Source organism: Solea solea, chromosome 13 (assembly GCF_958295425.1).
Source record: "Solea solea chromosome 13, fSolSol10.1, whole genome shotgun sequence".
NCBI classification, from domain to species: domain Eukaryota; kingdom Metazoa; phylum Chordata; class Actinopteri; order Pleuronectiformes; family Soleidae; genus Solea; species Solea solea.
In genome coordinates, this window is record NC_081146.1 from 11378299 (window position 1) to 11402518 (window position 24220).

The following is a 24220-nucleotide window of genomic DNA, read 5'->3' on the forward strand; positions in this document are numbered from 1 at the left end:
TGGAATGTAAATTGTGGGTTGCAGCTGCAGTTGGTGTTACGTGTGTTGCATGGGGTTCAGGGTTTATTTTGCTGCTACAATGTATGATGGGTAACGTGACACACAAGAGTGACAAACATCTGTTTTTTTCTTTGACATCTGTGACTATATCTAGTTAGCAGAAAAAAAATAAACAGCATGTAAAATGCAAATGACCAATGTGTAAAACATGAGCATGTTCAAGCATGACACAATATGCACACAGAGGGGGTCTATTCAATGATTTGGTGGAGCAGCCATTACATTACATGTCATTTAGTAGATGCTTTTATCCAAAGTGACTTACAAGGGAATTGAGGACAACCTCCCAGGGGTGGAGTTGAATTTGTTACCATGATGTCTCTGCACATGGGGTACCAGTTTTAGCCATTGAGCTACCCCACCCCCAACCAGTACTACCAAAAAGTATTTATGAGGATCCAAAGGTTTTTTTTTTAATCCAATCCTACACAACAACTAGAACTGCTTGTATATCAATTGACATTGGCATTATGTAGTGTGCAGAGTGATCTCAGGTCTGTTAAACTGTGATTTGTACTTTCTATCTGATGGTTGCATAAAGAGGAAGATAGTTGTCAGCTCATAGAATATCTGATATTTCTAGCCCTTCAAAAATGTAGGTTTGAGGGTTGTCTTCATCTTCCAGTAACTGGTTCTGCCTATTAGCCAGGGGGCTTAACAGTAGAGCACCACAAGACGTGGCGCCATTTTGTATGGAGTCTTGATCACAAAATGGTCGGATTCGACTTATTAACCCTGTAGAGACCAACCCTGTCTAGCAGTAGTGAGCAGTCACCCCAGCAACTTCAACTGTATACATTAAACAGCAGTGGAGTGGTACTGAACTTGCACATGGGGGCACTGAGGCCCCATTGAGGACTTCATCAATCGGTTTAGCCTCTGTTACTTGGGGTTCTACCGCAGCAAGGAGACAACCGCCGCGCGGTCGCCCTGAAGAGGTCGTGCTACCGCCTCCGCCAGGCTCTGGAAGTGACAGGCACACAACACGGAGGGGCGGGCTTTCTTGGAGTCTCTGCACCTTGTTATTGGTTGTAATCAGGCAATTGTATAACGTAGAATTTCGGACACGATGTCCATGATGCGCAACTGAATATGATAAATTCGAATCGACTTCTTTCGCCGCTGTACACAGCCCACAGGACAGATTGATCACGTAATGCGGCGTAACACAATGCTCTTTGACTGATCATCCACTATCATCGCAGCACTTCCTGGAATAAGAAAACTATTCTGTTGGTTTCCTTGGGGGAGACCGGAGCATCTGCAAAGAGGACAATCGCTTTCTTCACAACCTGGCAAAGAAAACCGTTGATGTATTTCCACCCCCCCGGAGTACTTTCAGTGATTGCTGTTACACCGATGATGTAGCCGTTAAGTCTCACAGGAGGTCCGGTGGTGGAGCACACGAGATCAACATGGACAACCTCTCTGGTAAGGTTCGAAAACAGACCAGCAACACAGAAGCCATTAGCTGCCATCATCTTGCTAGCTAGCATGATGCTACTCAGTGTGTTGGTCTAGCTGGCTGCTCTGAACACCAGGCAGTGGATTTCGCACTGCTACGTGGATGTAGTTGTTTAAGACGAGCCGATTACACCCTAATGTTTTAGGTCAATGTGAAAACAAATCTCGTTATCATGCAGGTGACACATTAAAACTGCCTAATGTAGTTCTCCTTTGTTGAGAGGATCACCGCAAGAGCGTACACTCGCTGTCCACTTTATTAGGTACACTTCCAAAGTCTGAATTTAGTCCACCAAAACAGCTCTATCTCGATCATATTTTATCTCAGTAACAATAGAATGTGTGCATACGTTTCTGACAGGTTTAATTTTATATAGATAAATAAGACATTCCCAATAAATAAATGTTTTATACATGAATCACTTAATTCTATGCACATGCTATTTAATAATTTGAGTTTAAAGCCTCGCACAACCCATCTTTGGGTCCTAACCCAGTCTCTGTGAGTGACCGCAAGCATGCATCTTCATTCATCATTTTAAAATCTATATCTGTTAATTCATTCAATTTAGTTTACTACTTCAATACTGGAGTAAAAGTCAGTTCTGAGTGTTATTGAAATGACAGCATATTATTTTCTTACAATTTTAATTGGCTTATCACTCGTTTCTTTTGTTTGATAAACATTGGAAGTAAATAATGTCACTATCAAATAAGGCATAATAAAGTAAAAAAAAAAGCAAAGTCAAACTGTGTTTACATGTTATACAGGGCTAAAGACTAACTTTTTTGCACCCAAACCTTTAACTGCATTATCACCACATTTATTGCATTTTTTGTCATTTCTCATATACATTCATACCTATTTAAATTATTTTAAACAAGAATAGAATGATGCACAATATATTCTAGTGTGTATACTGTATTCCAGTGTTTCCCAACCTGGGTCCTCAGGGAACACTGCCCTGCATGTTTTAGATGTTGCTCTGCTCCAGCACAACTGATTCAGATGAACAGCTCGTTATCAGGCTTCTGCAGAGCTTGATGAGGAGCGGACAATTTGAATCAGGTATATTGTATACTGTATACCACCTGCTCCTTCTGTCTTAGTATGGTTTGACCCCAGTGTCATCCAAAATTGCATTTTAGTTTGAGCAAGTGTGGGTAGAGAACACAGACTCACAGACATTACGGTAGATGAAAGATGAAAGCCCTAGGTGTCACACGGTGGTGTAGTGGCTAGCACGCTTGCCTTACAGCAAAAATACCTGGGTTCCGGGCCCGCTCTGACTGTGTCCGGCATTCAGTAGTGGAGTTTGCATGTTTTTCCCGTGTGCATGTGGGTTTTCTCTGGGCACTCTGGTTTCCTCCCACAGTCAAAAAACATGCACATTTAGAGGTTAATTGGAAAAATGCTGGGATTGGCTGCGGCCCCTTGACCCTCATGTATAGCAGTAGACTGTGAATGAATGAAAGCCCAAGCGTAGACATACGAAATGTCGGACACACAACTGCAACCTAATAAATAACATTAGTGGCAGTGGGATGCTACCCTGTTACATGTTGATATGGCATTTTTGGTAAATTTAGAATTGGCACATGGTCTGATTTTACATTGTAATACTGAAGTCTTTGATCAATTCCTTAGTTTTGGTGTTGTCAGGGACGACATTATTACCTCTGCACACAAGGACAGCTGCTCCACCTCATCCTGATAAGTGGACTTATCCAAAATGAGCCCCACTACAGCTGTGTCATCCAATGATGGCATTACTGGAGTGGGTGTTGGTTCACAAGGCTTAGGGGCTCCTATATTTTTCAGTGCACCACCTTTAGTGCTGCAATGTTAAGGGTTGCCTTTTCCTCATTTCTGATATGCATTCATACCTATGTAAATGATAGGGTGCTATCAAGCCAATGCTATCAACCGGACTTGCAAACTGAGATACTCGTAGAAGAAAAATACCATGAACATTGTGGGGAGATAAATGAATGGAATGATACGGTGTGGTTTTTTTTTTAAACTCTGGTAATGTTAGGTGCACCTAACACCAAAAAAAATGTATTCACACTCCAAAGAGTTTTTGTCTAAATTTGTCACATTCTAAAGAGCCCTGGTGCAGTCGTGGGTGTGGAGGGGGAAGTGTTGGACTCTGCACACAGCCCTGTGGGGAGCTCGTGCTGAGGGCTGATGAGTTGTAGAGGACTACTTTCAGCCTCTGGAAGCAATCAGACAGGAAGCCCTTGGTCCAAGGGCAGATGGAGTAAGGCCACCCCAGGTCTGTCAATTAGGACACCAATGTGTGAGGGAGGATGGTGTTGAATGCCGAGCTGAAATCCACAAAGAGCAGCCAAGCGTAGTTATCCTACTTCAGGAAATGGGAAATCTGGGTACAAAATAATTCACTTGATTCAAATTGTCGGCTCCTCCTCAAGCTCTGCAGAAGCCTGATAACGAGCTGTTCATCTGAATCAGGTGTGTTGGAGCAGGGTAATATCTAAAACATAAAAGTCAGTGTTCCCTGAGGACCAGGGTTGGGGAAACACTGGATTAGAATGCCTCTGTACATAATGGGATAGAACTACAACCCATCAGACCAATGATTTGGATGACATATGTGTTGGAAATAACAGTCTTTCAATTAAGTGGTCTCTCCTTTCTGTAATAAGCAAACAAAGTTGTTACAAAGCATTACTCTGGAGGAAGAACACAGGCTCTAAAGTAGAGCTGAAGATATTTGCCCAAACACAACAGGTTTCTATAATTTTACACGGGCTTGGGCTTGGCTCGGACTTGCGCTCCGGCTCACGCGGTAAATGAGCAGTCAGGTGATGCGTTTCAATTAGTTTGACAAAGATGCGAAAGTGGGTGCTAAGGAGGCGCACTGGACACACTAGGCTTTTTGATAGACTTTCTGAAACAGTTCTATGAAGCACAGTGGGAACCCTAGACTCTCCTCGCAAGCTGTTGTGCACAAACGGCAAGAAGACTGGCTCGCGCGTCAAGTGATAATGCAGGACCTCCACAAGATCGCAACATTCCTCTGGCCAAAATTGAACCATGTGAGAATATGTTTGAATAATGTCAGGCCCGATTACAGCTCTACTAAAGCTATGATTCAATGTTCTCATTTCAATAATACAGTCACTCGTTATATACATGGTTGGGTGTGGACAGGCACAGTTGCGTATAGTTGCTTCTGGAGTGATGAGATAAGGTGTCATCTACCCACTTTAGGTGGACTCTGACTAGTCAAAACAGGAACAAATAAGTAAAATTAAACACACTAATACAGGATACGTTTTCCACATAAGTATGCAGAGTGACGGACAGCATGTAAACAGATGTGCTTGTTGTAGTTTTCTGGGAGCGATCGTTATTTAGTAATGGCACCTTGTGACTTGTCCAGGGGAGCTTTGTGGAGCAAGTTGCTTAAAATATAAGCAACAGCTAAATCAAAAGACAACTGCTCTTTGTTGGCTGCCATGTTGGATGTATATAGATGCTACTAGACGTCGCTTCTCTATTGTCATTGCGTGAGGCCTGTCTCTAACACAGCAGGAGTAAAGCTTTTGTTATTGGTTCCCTTTTTTGAAGGAGATTCTATGTTGGCCAAAATGGCATCTTTGCCAGACATGTCTGCAGAACAAAGGCAAATTCCTGGCAGACTCAGCTGGGTTCTCCCAGGCTACATCCATCTCAATGTTAAGGCTGGTCCCCAAGCAGTTTGCTTGTACCCAAAGAAAGGCAAACTTATTTGTATACCGTATTTCAACAGTAAGGGAATTCAGGGTACTTGTTCTGATCTTGTTAAATTGCAAAAGGCAATACAAAGCAGGAAAAACTTATAATTTAAGTAAAAACGGTGATAAAAGTAACAGTCTAGTGTCTTCATTGATTTAAAAGAGCATTGTGATTTCTAGATGGTTTTTCCTTTAGCCAATGAGTTTTGTAAGTCACAACCAATCTTTCTTCATGGGAAGAGTGAACTATTCATGCAACAAGGTTAAAGTGACCTACTGAGGTCTCTCATTGTGCCACAGACACCAATCTTACTTTCAGCATGTTGGAAATTTGATCTAAACTGTCAACTTGGGCCACCCAAATAATCATACAAAGACAGTTGACAGCAGCTGAAACCTGAACAGGAATACAACATAGGTTCATTAAAAATGAGAAGAAAAAGAAGGAAATCTGCAATTATGGTGGAGAATACAAAGAGAACTGCTACAATAAAAGTTCAGCAGTAAATGTGTGTGACATAAAACCAAACCAATTTAAATCTGATGTTGCTGGTGCCCACCATTCCTTATTACTTCTTGTGTTGGTTTTGTGACTTTTGTGGCAGCGTGCGCGGAAAACAGCGAGAGTGCCGTCACAGGAAGAGACGTCCTACATAAGGATCAAGCTGAACAGTGCCAAACTGTAAATCAGTTAAAAACACTTAGGGACAGCACCGCTGATCGCCAGCGGCGCGCAGCGAGCTGCATAAACTGCATTCGCGTTGACATAATACCACTCTTCCTCCCTCGCCTGCACTCTCGCATTTTATAGGGACAAGGCGGAGCTAAGGTGGAGCTCTCGAGGTAACATTCACGGTGAAATGCGCATGCTGCCGTCATAAGCGCAGGGAATTCAACATTGCGTGTTTTATCGCCTATACTTACACTAAGGGGGACCACGAAACCAGTCTTTGGCGACTGGTAGGGCCTCCAGAGTCCCAAATATAAGTATTAAAATACTTAATTTGCATAATATGTCCCCTTTAATGGTTTAGTTTAGTACAAACATGATTTTCACATCCAACACAAAAGCAGCTGAATAAACCAATAGCTTCTAGACAGAAGTCCCTCATTCACAACGAGATGCAACAAGATTGTATGTGCAATGCAGCCTAGACTACACACTTATGTTCTCAATCGCCTTTCGCATGTTGCTGGCGTTGTCCCTCAGAATCACATGGACTTTGCTTGAAGGAACTCGTCAAACATTTCCGTTTGGGGAGCTGCAATAGCCTCACTGGTGCGTGACCCACAGAAGTTTGTTGCGTTGCACATGTGTGGCACGTGTGTTGTTAAACGTTAAGTGACACGGGATCCACATATCTGTAGTGAAAACTCGGAGCTTTCTCTAATATGTGATCGTACACTTTAGCATGTAGTTCAGGTAAAGCCGGCTCAGACAAATAATTATTTTTGGCTTATGTCGTACCATGGCTCCAGGTGGCTAATTAGTAGCTGTCCCCGACAAGCCCATCCATAACGATGACCCATACCTCGGAACACTTACTCTGCAGGTATTGCAAGTAGCCTTCAAGTTTGTTGGCCGAGGTAGTGTGAAAGGTCCAGATAATTGAGCCTTTCTCTCGCTTCATTTTGAAAACAATGTGGGCTTCCGCACGGTGTCTTGACTTGAATAAGGGACTTGAATATCTGTCATTCAAGGTCCCTCTAACTGGTATTTTGTATCTAGGGTCTAAGATGTGGAGTTGTTTGAAGCCCTTGTTTTCTACAACACTGTATGGCTGATCTTTTCAAATAAAAGAGCGATGGTGTTGGTTATTGCCTGTGAATGGGTAGAATTAGCTACATGTGAGTTTGAGTGTTTAGGTTAAAATAACTTACTCTTAAAGTAACTTAATACTTTTCTCACCAGTTTTGCTGCTGCTCTGTGTACCTTTTTGTACTTCGTGGAATGTTTTCCCTCAAATGTGCCACTGAAAGTGTTCATAGCAAGATACGCAAGTAATCAATGTAACGATGGGTTTCACAGATTCAGACATGCTAGGGAAGACGCATCGTAAATTTAGCAGTCTATTCCAATGCACACTGAAGCTGCTGGTACAGATACATCACAAATGTTTGAATCGGTGAATCTCTCCATCCCTATTCCCTGCAACTCTGCTGATTTAATGGTCAGCACAGTGTTGTTTGAGGTCTCCAAGTAACTGACCAACTTGTGTTTGGGTTTGCTTTCGAAAGGAGAACCATTGTCACTACTGATTTGTGTTATGGTTCCCCGTCTGGGAAAAATTTCTGTCAACAGTGCATTTGCATCCAGCAGTTAGTTTTTTTCCTGCTTGGTTAGTGGTTGTCTCAGCAAGAAATCAGGCTTTGTATGAGAATAGACTGCATGTATTGAATCAACACCGGTCACAAGGGTCGCATTTCTGTCACTCAATCAGCTGACTATTGTGGGTCTAGCGCCACCAGTACCATACCGTACCATTACTCTGGTCCCACAGGGGATGGGTACCAAAATATGGAAGGGTTTGGGCCTGCCATTTTAAACTGAACCAAGATCAACAACAGTGAATTCCCACACCCACACAATAGTAAAATCTGCCTCTCAGGTCATGCCCTAACAACCCATTCACACCTGGTCTCAGGTTAAACCAACAACCTGAAACTGGGAGGGGTGAACGATCTGCACTGTTCAACTTAATGACTCTCCAGACCAGTATCAGCCTCAGATGTTAAATAGCTGATTCTTCCCACTAGGTAGTCTGAAGAAGCCTCTTGAATGATAGGTGAAACATATTCAGTTTAACTCGGGCCTCAATTTAACTCACTGTTTTGGTGAGAGGAATTTTCCCCTAAATTGTGATCACATGACCCAAGAAAGGTACACTCTCTAGTACAAACTGCAGTTTGTAGAGGCTAACCGTGTGTCCCTCATATTCTAGGTGTTTAGATGCTAGTCATCAGTGCCTGTCTCATTGTTTTTCTGTAGGGCTGCAAAACATCATCAGGTCTTTAAAGGAGACATATTATACCCTATTTCAAGTTAAAATAGTTCCCTGCTAAGGTGGAGCTAAGGCGGAGCTCTCGAGGTAAACTTACTGGTGGGGTGGTAACATTCGCGGTGAAATGTGCATGCTGCCGTCATAAGGCGCAGGGATTTCAACATTGCGTGTTTTATCGCCTATACTTACATTAAGGGGGACCACGAAAAACGGACTGAGTATTCTTTTTCCACACTTAGGCGACTGGTAGGGCCTCCAGAGTCCCAAATATAAGTATTAAAATGATTAAAAAGTTGATTTAAAAGTTGACTTAATTGTAAAATTGGTCGGAGACTCACAGTAGCCTTGGCACAGGCAGGTAAACCTATGGTGTTCTTCTTTGAAATTTAATGCAAACCAGTATTGGCTATCTGGATGCACAATTGCATGAGCTTTCAACAGTGATTGGAACATGATTCTGTTACCATTGATTGCTTCTTGTTTGAGTCGATACTGAAGTCATGAGTCAGGTTACATGAAAGTTACTGGTTCATCGTTTTTTTCTGTAGGCCTATTGTGAAGGTGAAATTGAATAGAGATATATGTTTTGTTCATCAGCAGCATGCATGCATCTCTTTGTAAAAGGTCCCAATTCCTTTCACATATCGCCATATTCTTTTGATGACCAGAAGCCCCAAAGGACCAAACAGTTTTATCACTCATCCAAGGAGGTTTAAGCATTTTGCTTTCTTTTAAGACTGGTTGTGTTGCACCAGAATCTACATGAAACATCACAGTAGGTTTTTCAATATCAGTGTGTTCAGACTGTGCCTCCTTGTTCAGCATGCTTATTTTTCAATCTTCTCATGATATCTTCGTCATCTGCTTTTCATTAGCAAGCTTTTATTTCATTTCTGCAAGCAAGCAATTATTAATTGTGTCTAGCCGTTGGAAGCTGTTTCTCATTGCATACAGTTTGTTCCATTTGTAATGTATGTTGACCTGCCTCCGTGTCTTGGAATTGGGCTTGGGCATCCGATGTTGTGGAATTTATTGACAAGCGAAGCAAATATCAGGATTAGCAGGGCAGCTACCTCTTCCTCTATCATGGCCACCTTGACTGTTGTTGCCATACCCACAACCATACCCTACATCAGGGGTGGCCAACCTTTTTTAAATCAAGAGCTACTTTAAAAGTTTCTAGTCTGTCAAGATCTACTAGTCCACGTAGTCATCGCTTGTCAACAGACTTTCAATTACGTAATTAGACAAGAAATGGGCCGTTTATGAGTGGGCCATTAAAACCAATATAGTAGGTTTGTGTATGGACGGTGTCCCCACTTATTTTAGGAGAAAGCCAGAGACGAGAGCAAGCAGATTTTACAAGCATCAGAGAACGCATTACAGCTGAGCGTTTTGGTACTGTGGGGAGACGAGAGAGAGGGTGCAGGTTATTTGCTGTCTGAAAATGCCGTGCTTGTCAGTCCAGACCTTAAGCACATAGACATGGTTTGGGCTCAGGCAGAGATTCTAACCTCTACCTGATAGCCACAACACAAAGGGTGGCGGGGTGTGGTGTGGCGTTGGTGTACCATAACCAAGAGGAAAAATATGACCAAAGAGTTGATTAATTATAAAAGACTTTAATTTACAGTTGTCAAGGCTACATCTTGCAATCGACTGACTAAATAGATACCTTGAATAGCTTCATACATTGTTAAAGCTTCCGCATGCAATTTATTTTCATTTTATTGAATTTTATATATATATTTATATATATATATATATTTTCTTTTTCTTATGTTGTAAGTTTCTTCTGAAATCCCAATAGATCTCTTTGCCCAAATTCCCAGGACCCATCTTCAAAACCAAGAGCCTCATGAGCGCTAAAGAAAGGGGACTTTACCCTGCACTTTGCACCTGAATTACTTGTTTGTGGCAGATGTTTGCTGATGTTCATAATGTCATTTTAAGTATATGGGTGGCATACCAGCATCAGTCCTGTTGGCCTGACACTCCATCCAACCACACGTGGACTTCATTGGCAATTGTAAATTGAACATTGATCAAAGCTACGTCACAATCTCAACCTTCGAAAGCGAAAGTGGAATTGAGGACTTAATCATGCCCCCAGTGGGACATCGTGCAGGCGTGCCAGAGGGGGAAAAAGAGTGTGTAAGCTATGTTATGAGCGTGTAGCATACTCCAGTGCAGGAAACACGACAAATATGGCAAGACATCTCCACAAGCATCATAAGGACGTAGACATGACAAAAAAGACCTTGGTTAACACAGGCAACTCTTCAATCCTCATCTGGAGCAAAACTTTCACAACAAGTGAAGGGATAACTAGCACTATAGGGGTGTGTGTAGCATCAAACATGCAACCTTATTCCATAGTGGAAAACCCTGGATTTAAGCATTTAATCAGTGTACTGGAACCTTGCTATGAAATGCCAAGCAGGTTGCATCTTACGACCCATGTGTGCTTAAAGAGAAAAAAAATTGAAATTGAAAATGAAATGGTTTCAAGGTGTCCTTATTGTCCCTATTCCTGCATTTGTCAGAGCAATTTGGTAACAAATTCTGTCTCTATGCTTCATCCTCACTCATCACTGTCTTATGCATCTCAATCTCATCTCATCTTCAATCTTAGATCTTTCTTACCACTTCACAGTTCCTTTTCCTTCCCTTCTCATCTTTCTTTTACCTTCTACAATTGAGTCGCCCTCAAGGAACCATTTTGAGGAAAGCCATAATCTTCTACCAAAACTTGCACTGAAATCAAGCATTCTGGTCCATACCTTTTTCTTATCATCAAAAACCATTCCATTCAGGTGTTAAAGTTAACTGTGACTTGTTCCCATTATTTCTTGTCTGTTGAGGTAAGGTTACATTTAGAGTCAAGCGTTTTTGTTGAAAGTGTAATTACTGACTTTTGTAGGAATAGCCATTAATGAACAAAAACAAAAATTATAACATTTGGATGCGTTACCCTTTTACAGGCAGCCTGGATTGACCTCTCTCAAGATTTAAAAGCTGGCAGACATTTTATTACCAGGTAAAAAAGAAAAAACGTTTTTTTAAATATTGTCAGTGTAATGTACTGTCAGTGTGTTCTTTTCTTTTCTTTTCTTAAAGAAAATATTTGTCTAAAAAGCAATTTCAATACAGTGGGGTTAAAAATTAACGGAGAAACATTAATGGTCTTGGTAAGATGTTGGACCATGACAGAGTTGGCTTTGCTGTGTTGTTAACCTGTGCACCCCACATGACTTCTTCTACACCTGTCAAGCTTGTGCCTCAGGATGGGGGGGGCGGTCTGGCAATATTCTACAACGAGAAATACAAGAAATCTCCCTGACACCCCTCACACATCATTTGAATCTACTGCACAGAAAATCCACGGAACCACTACCACTGTTTTAGCTTCTATTTACCATCCACCTAAACGTAACTCTGGTTTTATAAATCAGTTCTCAAACTTCGTTGCCATTTTATGTTCTCTGTCACCCAACATAATACTGCTAGGGGACTTTAATATTCACATGGACAACACAGACGGTTCTTTTACAAAATAACATCACCTCTGGACAGTTTTGGTATGCATCAGTTTAATAACACTCCCACCCACCTGAGAGGACATATTCTGGATCTCATCTGTTGCACTGATGTATCGCCAGTCAAATTCACTATATCAGATTTTCCCTTGTCGGATCACAAGCTTATATCATTTACAGTTAACTTACCATTATCCAAAATGAAAGCAGCCCCGCTACATTACATTCAAAAAATATCAAGAACATCAATCCATCAACTCTCTCAGCTGCAATAAATTCGCTCCCTAGCACTGACCACTTAAATACACCGAGGATCTGCTATCTCACTATAACTGGACACACTGGTACCATTGAAAACATGGTTTGTCACCTTCACACGCTCTGCCCCCTGTTACACCCCAGAACTCCATGGGCTCAGAACTGAAGGACACTGACTGGAACGCCTCTCATTAAAAAACGGTCTCACTATTCACAATAACATGTACCACAACCACCTGCTGAAATATAAAAATGCCATAGCCAAGGCCAAAATGGAATATTACGCCACTGTTATCGTGACTGCTCAAGGTAACACACACACACTCTGTTCACCACACTCAACAATATGTCAAGGCCCCCTGACACTCTTGCCTATCACATGCACTCTACTACCCTTTGCGATAATTTCGAGGACTTCTTCACCAACAAAATTATTAATATTCATAATCAACTACCTCCTCCATGCAAGAGGAATTTCTACTCCACCTCTTATATCCCCTTTCTCTAATTTTGATCTCCCAACCACTACTGAAATATCCACCGTCATTCAGAAATCTAAGTCCTCCACCTCGACCCTCTGCCTACAAATCTTATCAAACTCCATCTCCCTTCTCTTTTCCCACTCATTAACGACATCATAAACTCCTCCCTTTCCTATGGCTCAATTCCATCCCCCCTCAAAACGGCAATAATCACTCCAATACGCAAAAGACCTGGCTCGGACCCAATGATCTCAGTAATGTCCGACCAATTTCAAACCTTCCTCTTCTGTCCAAAATACTGGAAAAAGTCGTTGCTGCACAGGTCCATAATCATCTCACTCACAATACCCTTTATGAACAGTTTCAGTCTGGTTTCCGTCCTCATCACAGCACTGAAACAGCTCTGGTAAAGATCACCAACGACCTTCTCATGGCAGCAGATGATGGACATCTCACCATACTCATCCTCCTTGACCTTACTGCAGCTTTCGACACAATCTCCTATAGCGTCCTCCTTAACCGCCTAATCTCCATTGGACCAAATCACAACACTCTCTCCTGGTTCACCTCCTACCTCTGTGGTCGCACACAGTTGGTACAGCTGAAGAACTACCAATCCCATCCGTCCCCAGTCAATACTGGTGTGCTGCAGGGCTCTGTCCTTGGCCCTCTTCTTTTCATCATCTACCTACTCCCTCTCGGTAATATCTTCAGGAATCATGGGCTCAATTTTCATTGCTATACAGACAACAACCAGCTCTGTCTCTCCTGCAAACTCAGCTCCTCACTTCATCCACCCTCCCTCCTTGACAGTCTGCAAGATGTCAAAACCTGGTTTTCGTACAATTTTATCTCCGCAATACCAATCGCCTTCGCCCATCACCCTCCCTTAATAGCACTTCCATATTGGTTAACATCCCGCCTTGATTACTGTAATGCTCTTCTACATGGTATACCACAGAAATCCCTTAAATTTCAACTGGTCCAAAATTCAGCCGTACGTGTAATTTCCAGAACCCTGTCCAAACAGCACATCACTCCTGTCCTCAAACAGCTTCACTGGCTTCCAGTCCATCTCCACATCGACTATAAGATTCTGCTTCTCACATTCAAGGCACCTCCATACCTCACCAAACTCCTTCAAAAGTTTCAAATGTGAAACTTGCACACCTTCCCGTACACTTAGGACCTCCTCTGCTTCGCTCCTCTTCACCCCTTCTGCCCATTTATCCACAATGCAATGAATTTTTGAGATTTGGAACACACACCCTCTGGACATCTAAAAACACACTTGTTCAGACTGGCTTACCCCTCATAATATGTCTGATTTTATTGTTGCTGTTTTGTCTTTTTTTATCATTTTGTATTTGAATTGTTTTATTTGTATTCTATTTGTTTTATTGTTGTTGTTCTGTAATTGTTTTTTTTTATGTAAGGTGACCTTGAGGGTCGTGAATGGTGCCTATAAATGAAATACATCATAATTATTATGTTATGTATTTTTTTAAGTCTTCACACTGTTCCACAGCCAGACTGCTGACTTTGTTTGGGTGACTTTTAATTTGTCATTGTTAATAGAAATATGTCTTTGATTACAGGTTTCCACCCAGTTGTAACATGGAATGTTCTGGATAGCCCTTGAAAATCAAAAGCAAGGTTGGATTTTAATATTTTTTTGTCAACAATTTTGTATGATAATAATCATACTTTCCTTAATAACACTGTTTTTGTGTTTTCAGGATTGGATCAAATAAACCTTCCAGTCAATGCAAAGTATGGCTCATGGGTGGGATTCATATTTCCACAACCTACCACCTGTGTCTTCCGATCCAACAACTTTGACAAGGACATTGGAGTCTGAACCTTTAGAAAACTTCATAGATCGTCATGACTTCAGTGATACAGTGTTTTCAAGTGAAGCACCTGCTGCAAACTCAAACCTAAACACAAACTATTGCTCAAATCCCAATATTGGAAATTCCAGTGCAGACTGTGTTTCTCAAAACTATTGCAGAGAAACACCATGGCAAGCTGATGGAGAACAAGTAGAAAAACATTACTCACCAAGCTGTGGAAATGGTGCTATCCCAAACTTTACCACTGATGGATTATCAACATCTATTTCTTTTCCTTCATCTTTTGCAACAGATTTTCAAGGACTTAAGCAAGACTCTGAATTGCTAGATACACCAATTCTTGAAGACTACTCGGATGTCAGTAGCTGCTACTCGGATGCAGATGTTGGTGGCACAAGACCGTCTTGTAAATTCATGGCAAGTAATCCAGTTCCTAAGTTTAAAACTGATGTTGGTCCTAAACACCACTCATTAGAATGGCTTTTCAGCCCTACTGGAGATACATTTCCCATTGAGAGTCTGTGCCCTAAAATTTCAGAGACTAATGCAAATTTACCCAGGCCGTCAAACATGAAAGCTATTGGAAGTCAGGGTGTTGCAGATCAAAATCATTGCAATATTTGTCCTGATCAGAAACAAGAAAGGGATGTGGAGAGAGATTTCCTACAAAGAAAACATTCAGACATCTTGATTTCTGGCCATGAAAATGTAACTGATAATAGAATAGTAGACTGCCCAGAGGAAGAGGAGCAGGTCACTGCAACTACTTCAACTAATGTGTCTACATGTTACAATGAAAAAGAGGAATATAGTGATCTCAATTCCACAGATTGTCAAGATAGAATTACAGGACTGTACAAGCAGGACAAATTTGAAGTCCTGAAAATGGAGAAAACAGAATCTGATTCATTTGATGAGCAGAATACCGGAATTCCCAACTGCAGTAACAGGGGTGATGAAAATTTACAGACTGACTCTCATGAAAAAGAAGAAATTATGTCAAACACTTCTCAATCATCTAATACGCAGAGTACTAAACTGTCAGATTCTAAAGATTGTAGTCATGATGATGAATCTTGTTTGCACTTAAATGAGCACCAGTTGAATCGAAACAAAGCTCAGGACAGTGTTTGTAGTAGCCCCACTCTGATCAATGATTGTCATTTGATTGATACCAGTGGCAAGAAAGAGCAACATTTTGCTTGTCATGCAGAAACCTGCTTAAAGTCACATAGCCCCAACACAGAGGACAATATGCATCCAGAAAATCATTTGACAAATGCAGCCAATAACAGAAACACACCTTTTCCCCAAGATTCAAACCATAGTTGTTCTGATGTCACCAGAACCAGCCTCACTATTGCTACTGTTGACAAAAATGTGCAAAATGTTGCTGATCCTCCAGAATCCAGTGTACAGATGGACAAGTCAAGCGGAGATCTAAATCCTTGTCTTGAAAATGAGTGCACAGATCCAACGGAGAGGAAATATACAACCACCACCACTACAGACCCAAAGTCTAGTGACCCTGCTGTGTCAAGTGAATCTTCCATCTCGGAATCCATCTTAGATGCAAACATTCTCAAAACGAAATGGATGAGTGCAGAAAAGAATACAAATACATCCTCTGCTCCAGATCAGCAGCAGTCACTGGGTCAAGGTCCATTGATCCTACCACCTCAAAGTCTTACTGGAGATACTGACAAACATGGAAATGCACCCTCTTCTCCAGATGAGCAACAGTCAGCAGATGAAAGTCAATTGGCCAAACAACCTCAAAGTCTCAGTGGGGATGCTGATGAAAATACAAGAGAGTCATTGAAGGAAACTGACACACCTACAGAGGAACAGTCTGTGCTTGGCAGGCTGTATGGTGAACCTCTGTCAAGAGAAGACTCATCTGTCACAGGTGAAACCACACTTGACACAGGTGAATGTAATGAAATCTCTGTGGGCACACCTGACAGGAACACCATGGACTATTCAGAACAAACACCTCAACTAATGACCTCTGCACAACTGAGAAAACATCTGCAGCCTGTTGTACTATTAGATCCCTTAGACTCAGTAAGTGGAATGAGTAACCTGTATCTCTGTGGAATTTGCCAGTACAAAACAGACAATGTTGATGGTCTAATTGAACACCAAATTGTTTCTCATTTCGTACACAGTTTTCAGTTTTGTAAGACATGTAATATTTACCTGTTGAGGAATGAGCAATCAGACGAGCATTTATGTGTTGTCACCAAAAAAAGCCCTCAGCTCTCTTCTGATACTAGCTTAAAGAGGAAGAGAAAAGGCAAACACAAATGCGATCGGTGCAAAATTACCTTTAAAAAATTAGTACAATATATCAGCCATATGCGGATTCACTCTGGCATAACACCCTTTAAGTGCAGTGGATGTGGATTATATTTTTCACAGTCTTGTTCCCTCCGACGACACAAGCGTGTGCCTGGTAGATGCAAGTCAACAAACAAAGAAGTTACAAAGTCTGATGTAGTTACCAGCAAACCTGAAACACCACCACAAAATATTATGGTGCAGAAGAAAACAAATGCAAATTTGTCAGAATGTTACGTAAATCTTGTTGATATCTTTAAGGCTAAGACGTGTTCCTTATGTGATAAACATTTCTCAACTGTTAATCAGGCCCAAAAACACTATTATAATCTTCATATGGGAAAGAATTTGAAAGCCTCATCAAATCAGATCACCACAAAGGTCAGTTGTGAGCCAATTCATAAAGTAGGAGATGGCAGGACAGCAGAAACATATAACTGTCCATTTTGTCCACGGGTTTTCAAGTACTCCTTCAACAGGACTCGACATTTGCGTGACTGCGTCAGAGATTTAATAATTGGTGGCAAGGGAAAAGTTGGCAAAGCATACTGCTGTCCCTTGTGCCACACGTCCTTTACTACAACATCCAACCGAGCAAAGCATGTTAAGACTGTTTGCTTTAGAAGATATCTTAATCAGCTTTCAACAGAGAATGGTAAAACAAGGCAAAATGCTGAAGAGAAAAAAAAGAACGCTGAGCAGGAAACGCAGTCAAAGGAAACTGAGCAGCAAATGCAGTCAGAGGAAAGTGAACAGAAAATACGAGCAACCCCAAATGAACAGAAAAAACGAGCAACCCCAGCTTTGATAGCCCCCCAAAATTTTCCACAATACAAATGCAATCTGTGTCCAGCTGTTTTTTATTATTCTTCGGGGAAATCCAGACACATGAAGAAACACGAGTTGTTTAAACTCACAGGCAAAATGTTCAAATACAGGAATACGCTGTTCTCTGTTATGTCCAAACCACAAACTATAAGAAGTACAAAGACTGATGAGAGTAAAGTTAACGTGGAGTTGGCTGATGACAATGGCAAGCTTTCCCTGAGTTGTCGTTTTTGTGAAAAAAAGATCAGTTCACAGCAGTTACTGAAGAAACATGAGCGAAATCACAGAGGTGAACGACCATACCCCTGTCTGGAATGTAAAAAAAGATTCAAGAAACATTGTCATTTGATGGTGCATAAAAATGTTCACAAGAGGAGGATACAGTGCACAATCTGCAAAAAGATTCTTCCAACTATTGGAGAGCTCATCCAGCATAGAGCTTTCCATGGTAAAAAGGGAATGCTTCAATGCCCAGACTGTCCTCTTCAGTTTGAGTTTCCTGTATATCTTCAAAGGCATGTGGAGGTCCATAAAAATAGAGAAAACAAGGAACCCCAGGAGAAAGAGCAACCATCATCTTCGCCACCACAATTCTTGGAATCTGTGAAACAGCCAAATGAATTAAATCAACTACAGTGTTCCCTGTGCAAGGAGATATTTGAAGAAGCGCATGCATTGAGAAAGCATTGTCTGACACACATTACTGGGTCCTCATCCAACCAATGTCCATTCTGCAGACATAAATTCTCTCATCGCCGCTACTTAGTGCGTCACATGATCATACATACTGGAGACAAATCATTTTCCTGTACAAACTGTGGAAAACAGTTTTTCCGTCATTTCTACCTTAAACTTCACAGAGAGAAGTGTTTGCCTGCTCAAACCCAAAATGTTAATACGGAGAGACTGTACAAGTGCTCCTATTGCCCAAGGTCATTTTCAAAGAAAGATCGGCTGATTAATCATCACCTAGGCCACAAGACAAAGACTCTCCTTATGTGCTCCAGATGTGGCCAGTACTATGGAGTTAGAAAACTAAATCAACATCAGAGGGACTGTGGAGTGCCTTCAGAGATCAAGGCCAGTAATTTAAAACAAAGGATTTCTCATTCAAACTTGAGAGCCCACAAAAAGCCTTTACAGTCTAAAGCCCACAAGGTCCTGCAGTTGAAATGCCCACACTGTACGCAGAGGTTTCGGTTCAAATCACTACTGTTAAGACATCTTGTTTCACATACTGGTGTGCAACCCTACGCATGTGTGCACTGTGGTCACAGATACAGTAGTCAGTCATTGTGTTTTCAGCATGCAGCTTTATGTGATGGAGTTAACAAACGGGGACTATCCAATGGCAAAAGTGATGCCGAAGCAAATTTGCCAAGCATGCCACCTCTCAGTGAGGCGACACAGAAGCAAACAGAAGGTAAAGCTGAGCTGTACAAGTGCAAATTCTGCACCAAGACTTTCACAAAACCACGGTACCTGAGGAGTCACATTTTGACACACAATGAAGTGAAGCCTTATCGCTGCAAAGCCTGTGACAGCTGCTTTTCAAGGCATGATCATCTTAAAGTCCATCAGACTCATTGCAATGGGAAAAGAAGACAGCGATTAGAAGTCCGTATCCCAAAAATCACTTTAAATGATGTTGGCAAGGGTTGGCAAAATAAGTTTCCCATTGAGTCAGCTGAAAAGCGGCCAACATTTGATTGTGAAGACTGTTCAAGAAGCTTCCCTACCCAGGCTACGCTCTCCCGACATGTCACCATGTGCCATATTACAAAACGTTTAAAGTGTGAACGCTGTGGTGGCTCATTTGCTCATGAAAAATCTCTGAAGAAGCATAAGAAGAGTAAGAAGTGCAGAAGGGTCTCAATTGAAACAAAGGCCCCTTTACCACTGGAAACTAATCCACCATCAGAAAAGGTGATGGAACCACTTGATGTGGTGAGAAACAGAATTGTAGACAGGATCAAGCCTTGTTCCAACAAAAAGCACAAATATGTGTGTGGTTATTGCCCCCGTACTTTTAACGACAGCCGAACATTAGTCATGCACATCCGCCTGCACACGGGAGAGAAGCCACATGCCTGTGAGCATTGTGGTGAACGATTTATAAGGAAGGATTATGTGCTGCGTCATCTTGCAAAGTGCACCAAGAGAGAACAGCAAGTCACAGTGCTCTGTGATAGATGTGGAGGATTATTTTCTAGAGCCAACCTTGAAGATCACAAAACTCAATGCTCTGTAAAACCAAGTGTAACAGAGGCAAAAGACTGCCAAAGTCAACAGTCAGCCCCACAAAGCTCTCCAAAAGGATTTTCTTGTGCCTACTGTAGTTCCCGTTTCCTGCTGTTTTCACAGCTCCAAGAGCATTTTGTAAATGCTCACAAGCTGGAAACCATGGTTACACCTCTGTCTACAGGATCCCTACAACACCACCTGTCAAATATACCTAATATCAAAGAAGAGCCTTTGGATGAGACCTGTGATGAACAGCTTAGTCATAGTGTCAATTTAACCTGTAAATTAGACACAGCACTGGAAACGCAACTTGTCTGCCCAGATTGCAATATGACCTTTTCAAACAAAGCTGGACTAGTTGGTCATATGCGAGTACACTCAAAGGATCAAGCGTATCACTGTCAAATATGCAACAAGGGTTTCTGGAACAGAAATCTTTTCCGCAATCACTACAGAAAATGTAAATTAGGACAAACTGAAGAGAGGAGTACAACTCAGCCGTTGGAAAGCCCTTTGAAAGCACAGATTGATTTCGCTCTGGACGATTCTGTTTTGGTGTTCCATGAAGGCTCTGCGGCAACTGGCAGTGGGGTTTTGCAGACCAATTCTTTTTGCAAAGATGATCCAGAGGAATCAGAAGTAAACAAGGTTCAAAGCAAGTACCAATGTTCAGAATGTGACAAAAGCTTCACAGATGGCTTATTGCTCATTAGTCACCTTGAAGACCATGGAAGAGAGGAACATCAGAAAAAGCACAATACATGTTCAAAATGCGGACGTGTGTGCTTAAGTCAGAGTGGTCTTGAAAAACACATGAAGTTTCATGGAATTAGCCAAAAATTCCCTTGCCCTGACTGCTCAAAGATGTTTTACGTCTTGTCTGATCTTGAAGTCCATAGAACAAGTCATGACAAAAATAGACCTTATATTTGCAGACTTTGTAATCAAAGGTTCTGGACAAGACCATCTTTGCATAATCACTACAGAGAAGAGCATCCATCTGTTGCATTTGCATGCCCTTTCTGTAGCAAGTCCTTTTCTGTCAAAAAATCACTGACAAGACACTTAAAAAAATGTCATCCAAAAGAGCACAAGGATCTTGCGAGGACTTTAAAGCAAAAGAGTGGCATAGAACAACAATCCAGCAGTCAAGTTAGTACAGCTGATGAAAGTGATGATGGTGGAAAAAACAGTGAAGACAGTGATTCAGACTCTGCGCCATACTTTCCATGCCACGTTTGCAGCAAGACATTTCCAACATCAGAAAGCCTTGTGGATCATCAGCGATGTCACTTGGGTGAAAAGCCATTTGAATGCGAAGAATGTGGTAGATGTTTTTTCCAGGCGTCTCAGCTGCAGCAACACCAACGTATGCACAAGTCCGAATTTCAGTGTCAGGCGTGTGGCAGGGGATTTGTGACTCTTTTTGCACTGCGTACACACAAGCATACTCATGGCAAGAGCCGTCCATACCGCTGTTCAAAGTGTGACTTTAGTTTTACGGGCCCTTCACAGTTAGCAGAACATATGACCACCCACCGTGAAGAGAACTTCCCATGTGATGTCTGCAATCAAGTGTTTCTGTCAAAGACTAGTAGGGCTGAGCATAGGAAAAGCCACTCAAAATCTGATGATTGTCCCACATCTTCATATTCAAGAGTAAATAATAAAAAGTCTCCTTCCTCTGAAAGCCCGTCAGTATTCTCCAAAGAACTCAAATATCGCTGTGGTGTTTGTAATAAGCGTTTCAAAGACCCAGAAGATCTCTCAGAGCATGGTTGCATGGCAGCCAAAGAGCGCTCATACTCTTGTTTAGACTGTGATAAACATTTTCTGCATGCTTCTCATCTGAAAAAGCACAGGAACACACATCATCCATCATGGTCAAGTACTGAATATCCATGCAATCTGTGCAACAGTAGTTTTGCCTCCCCTCAGTACTTCCTCAGCCATCTTAAGACCCATATCAATCCTACAGATGTTGAAGGTAAAAACAGGCAGCCATTGCAAGATTACATATGTCCAGTTTGCCATTTATGTTTTACCAGTGTCAGTGAATTGATCGGGCATTTCCCTACACATCTTGCATCTACTACTGAATTTGAATGCACGGAATGCAGCCAGACCTTTTTAGGAAGCGAGGCTTTCCGCCAGCACCACTGTTCTCATCAACAGCATGAAAAAATTGAGTCCAAATACTCAGCTAAAGCATCTCCTTCACCTTATTATGAAGAAGCAGTAGATGAGGAGGAGGTTGATGTCACTGGAGAGGACTTGCACAATTGCCCAAGTTGCACAATGCAGTTCTCCTCCAAAAGCAGTCTCTTGGAACATCAAAATAAACAGCACCTAAATAATAAGCCATTCCAATGTGGGACCTGTGGAAAAACATTTGCATTGCGGCGGTACCTCAGAAGGCATGAGCTAAGGCACCAAACAGCGGTTATGCAGTCGAATGAAAACGGCCTCAAATGTACCCAGTGTGACAGCAAATTTGATACACCCCGTGAGCTATCTTTGCATGCAAAGCTGCATACAGAAACAGAAGTTGGACAATACCGTTGTGATATGTGCTACAAGTCATTCAGCCAATGGGCTCTTCTTAAACGCCACCAGGAAAGTCATGTAGGTGAAGTTGTGTATGAATGCACAGAATGTGACAAAGCCTTTGCTTTTCCTCACCTACTGGAGGAACATCAGCAGACTCATGCTGGCTCCTCTCATTAATGACTGTAAAATACCATGTACCGTATCCTCCCCTTAAAATATCTGTACATACCCTTGTAACTTCAAGTTGAATTTACCTCAATTTGCAATCCCAATCCAGATGCTTTTTTTGGGGAGGGGGCTGATGTAAGAATATAAAGCTTGTCATGCTGTGCTACTATGACAGAGTATCTTCAACTTGCTCTATTGACATTGTGTATGTATGTATGTACAGATTAACAGTTCGAATATTGAGATATACATACTGTACATTAGCCACATATTCTCTTGACAGTGTTTGTAAATCTTGTGACAAAATTTGTTTGTGAACAGTGCAAACAAAGAATGAATGCCTTGGACAAAGGCCACAGTTTCTGATCAAATATGATCGTTTCTGATTTTTGACATTTATTTTAAAATTGATTTGTTGTAAAATAGATTTCAAACTGGTTGTTTTTACTGGTATTTTCTATGGCATGACATGTACAAAGGTAATTTTGTACTTCTCAGTTCATGTTTCTGTGTTGACCATAGGTTTATTTTTTGATATTGAGGGGTATCTTCTACAGACACTCAAAAGATTTATTGAGTTATTGAATATCTTTTTTTCAAAACCCTGAGGATGTTGGTTTTCATACTGAATTGAATTGATGTTTTCAGTTGATAAAAAGTTCAATAAAAAAACAAAAAAAAAAACAATCTGGTGGTGTTATTTGATCTTTTAGTATTGATCCCACAAATGCAAATTAGTGCTGATGTGAATTCACTAACCGTGCATCAGGGCTGGGCACTAATTCAATTATGATGTATTTTGACAAAGGTATCAACATAAGAGGTTTTATAAACAGTACTGTGCATATTCCGGTAGTAAAGTATGCTGTTTAGTTAAAAAAAAAAAAAAAAAAATCAATTCTAATTGTTGTACTAATTCACAATAAACAAATAGCTAACAGAAGAAAAATCTAAAATCAATATTTTTGTGTGACCACTAAATCAATTCTTATACATACAGTATCACAAATTTCAAAATTTTGTAGAGTTATTGTCAGGTATATGATTAACCAATTATAGCAAACAAGTGCTAATGATGATCATTTTCATATGCATAATTATTTCATTAACTGAAACACAAACAGCGGTGTAGGAGGAACTGGTTGAGGAACAACAAAAGTACAGCAATAAGAGACAGAGTAGTTCTACATCAGCAAGGTCTCTCCCAAGAACAGGTTTCAAAGCAGAAAGAATTTCAAGATGTTCATGTTGAAAAAGCACAAAGAAACGGGCAACGTTGAGGATCCAGGTACACCCATTGACTGTCCAAAGATGTTGTGATAATTACTGATATTGACTTACTTTAAGTTTTCTTAGTGTGATGCATTGTGGTATTTTTCTTCTGTTCTTAACATTAATTAATTGTGCAGAAAGACAGCTGTGTTTGCAGTGATTAGAAGAGATCATCTGCCTCCATCTTGTCCGATCCCATATTGTAAGTCACAGCTGAGATAGAAATACTAGCACCTGCAACATCAGTACTACCAGAACACCACTTACAAGGCATATAGTATTACTAATTAAAATACTAAATATGAATTAAAGTATATAATAAGTACTGGTACAAAGTGTAAAAGCATCTGTCTGCCAAGAAGTTACAATGGTGTCCTCACAGACTCTAAAAATATGCCGAAATATCTTGT

At 41.2% G+C, this 24220-nt stretch overlaps 1 protein-coding gene across 2 annotated transcripts; it reads left to right on the top strand.

Moving 5' to 3' along the window:
• Positions 1-861: 861 nt before the first annotated feature.
• On the top strand, positions 862-23207 carry znf1035 (zinc finger protein 1035). Of its 2 annotated transcripts, XM_058647000.1 has the most exons (4): positions 862-1491; positions 11255-11310; positions 14148-14205; positions 14289-23207. In XM_058647000.1, the coding sequence occupies exon 4, from the start codon at positions 14316-14318 to the stop codon at positions 22545-22547; it is 8232 nt and encodes a 2743-aa protein (XP_058502983.1). In that variant the 5' UTR covers positions 862-1491; positions 11255-11310; positions 14148-14205; positions 14289-14315; the 3' UTR covers positions 22548-23207. The 2 variants fall into 2 exon arrangements, with proteins under 2 accessions (XP_058502983.1, XP_058502984.1); XM_058647001.1 differs by lacking the exon at positions 11255-11310.
• Positions 23208-24220: the final 1013 nt, after the last annotated feature.

Excerpts from the sequence above, each read along its gene's own strand:
- znf1035 (XM_058647000.1), top strand. The coding sequence starts at position 14,316 with ATGCAAAGTATGGCTCATGGGTGGGATTCATATTTCCACAACCTACCA.